Source organism: Verticillium alfalfae, genomic scaffold (assembly GCF_000150825.1).
Source record: "Verticillium alfalfae VaMs.102 supercont1.6 genomic scaffold, whole genome shotgun sequence".
Classification (NCBI taxonomy): domain Eukaryota; kingdom Fungi; phylum Ascomycota; class Sordariomycetes; order Glomerellales; family Plectosphaerellaceae; genus Verticillium; species Verticillium alfalfae.
The window spans coordinates 62482-66064 of NW_003315033.1; the positions used below are offsets into that span (position 1 = coordinate 62482).

General features: G+C 54.6%; 1 protein-coding gene across 1 annotated transcript; it reads right to left on the reverse strand.

Moving 5' to 3' along the window:
• Positions 1 to 1049: 1049 nt before the first annotated feature.
• On the reverse strand, positions 1050 to 2350 carry VDBG_05109 (mitochondrial 54S ribosomal protein RML2; the record flags this gene model as incomplete). Its single annotated transcript, XM_003003950.1, has 3 exons — positions 1050 to 1157; positions 1216 to 1289; positions 1354 to 2350. 3 exons carry the CDS (start codon positions 2348 to 2350, stop codon positions 1050 to 1052), a joined length of 1179 nt encoding a protein of 392 aa, XP_003003996.1.
• Positions 2351 to 3583: the final 1233 nt, after the last annotated feature.

Here is a 3583-nt window from a genome sequence, read left to right on the forward strand (position 1 = left end):
GTGAAAAAAGACCGACAGATGGGGTACCATCACACGCTGATGGCTGGGTATTGGGATACTACGGTGTAATGGGTGCAAGTGACGGCAATGGTATATTTGACGAGGCATCTGTAGTGGAGGGCACTTGTCAGCAGTCGTGGCATCGGCGTTTGAGGTGATACTTTTTCTTGGGCAGGTTTACGAATCATGTTAGGGCAAACACGGCTTTTCAGTGCGATTGGAATCATAACATCGGCGAAGCCGTTTATCTGAGTCAGCGGAGACACCAAATCCGTGATTATCATGGCACGCTGCCCGTAGTTTGCATTGGTAAAACTGTGAAGACTACGAGCATCTGGATCCAGGTAGTATGAGAACAGACATGGAGTCGCAAGAATGTGATCAAAGCCATGCTGACTTGTAAGTTGGCCTGATTGTTGTCAATCACAAGGATAATTTCTGCCAAGAAAGTGTCCTCAAGCAGCAATGAATGCCATGAGCTTGATGATGTGTATACGTAGAGGGGCAGTGCACTCTCGAATGGGAGACAGCCTAGGGAAACCGTAATTTTGCCAGTTCAGGCGTAGAGAGAGGTTTCGGCAGTCGAAAGGTATGCCGAGGAAGCCACCAACAGGTCAAGGCGGCGTCACGAGGTACAGAGGCGTTATGTTAGCTCCGGAGCAAGACAGGGACGCGTTTCATATTTATCGTTCAGGTATTCAGGCAACTTGACCTTCCCACGTGCAGAAGCTGTACGCTCGATCAAGGTGTGACGATGGACAGCATCGACGAGAACGCATCGAATGCAATTGAACACACTAGAGCCGACATTGATTCCTGGGTGCCAAGTCATCCGAACAACAAATCACACAGTTGTAACGGCATCTGTGGGATTGTTTACATTGGAATAGCATCCGTGATGCGAATAGTACAGCCACTGGTCTGGCAGTGCTCTATGGTACAGAAAATAGTTGGTTGGTAAACATACAAAAAATAGACCGCCTCTTGTTTGCCCAGGAAAGACAGTCGGACCTCACATGAGCAGAAGCGGCTCTACGTGAACCTTCTTATTAGGCCTTGGACGCCTTTTCACGCCTCTTGCCCATGTTACGCACCCGAGGCTCGACGACCCATTTGTTGAAATTATGCTTGCGACGCGTCTTGTAACCACCCTTGGACTAGATCACACGATTTAGCAACCGTGTCGATGCATGGATTCAAAGAGAGGAGGCTTACTGGTGTTCCCCAGGGACTTGTGGGATGGCGATTACCCTTCGACTTGCCTCGGCCACCACCATGGGGATGGTCAACTAATGATGTTGTCAGCTTGTTCTTCGTGCAGCTTGTTGCTAGGTTGTGGAGCAATGTGCGCACCTGAGTTCATCGCAAGTCCACGGACAGTCGGGCGAATATTGAGCCAACGACTCCTACCAGCCTTGCCTAGTTGCCTGTACTGATGATGCGGGTTGCTCGCAACCCCTATCGTAGCGCAAGCATCCTTGCTTACTCGGCGGACCTCGCCACTCTGAAGTCTGACGGTGACATATTTGCCCGTCATGACCTTGGTGCCATCATCCTTGGTTTCCTCCTCCTTCGAAACCACGATGGCGTGGGTTCCAGCGCTGCGGCAAAAAACGGCAGGGCCACGGGCTCTCGAGCCGACGTTGTAGACCACCGTGCCGACTGGAACCATGTGCATCGGCAAGCAGTTACCCCTCCAGGCAGTTTTGGCGGCCAAGATACCGGGATCAACCACACCACCCATGCTATCAAGCAGGGCCTTCGGGATGCCTGAACGGTAGCTCTGGACGACGTCGCCAGCTCGCATGCCCTCTGCGGCAACGATGTAGCTTTTACGACCATTGGCCTGATTGGTAATGAGGGCAATGTGGGCACTCCGACCTGGATCGTATTCGATTCGGTCAACGAGGTGAGGACCTCCTTTATTCCGATCAAAGTCCACAGTCCGGATCCTCCTTTTCGCACCACCACCGCGGTGCCTGACAGTGACCTTGCCTGTGGAGTTACGACCACCCTTGCCGTGGCCCTTCTTCGGGAAGGTCAGGGCGAGAAACGGTCTGCCTTTCCACAAGTGGTCGTTGATGGGACGCTTGAGATGACGGACACCAGGGGTGCGAGGCTTGTACGTGCGCATGATAACCGAGTCCTTGACAACGGGGGAAGAGGTGGAATCGGGTGCCGCATATTCGCTTATGACGGTATTCGAGCTGTCGATGCTTTTGGGGTCGGATGATTTGGGCGGAGCCCGGACGGAGGCAAACTGGCGCGCGAAGGTTGGTTGCAGCGCTATAGATCGCCGCAAAGCTGGAGCGGCCTGCGAAGCCGCAAAAAGACGCGTTTGCAGCATCATGGCGGTAGCACAAGCTTCTGGAGCTGGGCCTACGGGAGCGTTGTAGGTGTCAAGAATGCGAGAGGTGAAAGGTCGTTCAGGTGCACATTGCTGGTCGAAAATGGGCAACGTTTCGGGATTTGTTCTGCTTTCGAGTCCGCTTTGGCTGTAGAGAAAGCTCAATGCGATAGATGAGTCTTTGGTCGACCTTTTCTTGGCCCGAACCAGCCGTGGAGATAGGTGCGTTGCTTGCACAACCCCGACAATAGCTATCAAGGTCGAGATGGCCTGTCTCTAGTAGCGTGGATCGCGGATGCAGATTTCGAATCGTGACCCTGAGCTGCCCACGCGGCTGGCCAGGTTGGCTTGCTTCACCCGATGATTTGCCGAGTCTCTCCAGCCACAGGTGAGCGACACTGCCACACAACTCGTTACCCCATCTAGCAGGAGGACTGGCGCGACGGACCACGATCCCCAGTGTGACGGCAGAGTGGGTCGCAAGCGCGTCGAGACACCAATAGTCAGGCCGTTGCTGGGTCGTTGCTGCTGTTGATGTGAACGCTGACCCCCAGATCCCCTGCAACGGCAAGCCTAGCTGCAGGCGAAGAGCTGCCAGCACCTGGCAGGATCTGCTGACTGTCTAGACGGATTGCGCCTGAATGTTACAAACCGAACCGTGACTGAATCCACCGACACGACGACATGCATCGCGCGAGCCGTCGCGTCCACCCCTCCCTTAGACTTGTGCATTGTCAACCATATTTCAGCCCAGCCTCCCTCTGACTTCCCGTCTCGTCATCCACCCTCCAGCATCTATCTGTTTCGTTCCTCCCGCCCTGCCTCCTACCGTTCACGAGAAGACATTCCCCAGCATTCTCCCAACGCGGGCTATTCCACCTTCAGCAGATTCTCATTGCAGCCAGGCGCCTACTTAGGTGCCCTACCTGCGTCACTTTCACCGAGTAAGACCGAGTACGGTGCTCAGTCTTCCCTCGACGCGACCAACACGCTCTAGACAGTTCCCAAGCGAATTGACTAGGCACGAACGGCTCTGTGGAAAGAAGGAATTTCGACGCGCCAGCATAAGCACACCGCACAGCGCATCTGCACCAGCAATTCGAAGCGTGGCACGCGGTATCCGTAGTGACCAGCCCCAGCTTTCAGACGCGGTCGTGGTGCACCCTCACGTTCGCGGGCCGCCGTCTGCCAGCCACCAGAGACGGGTACGTACCCACCACATATCCACTTCTAGTG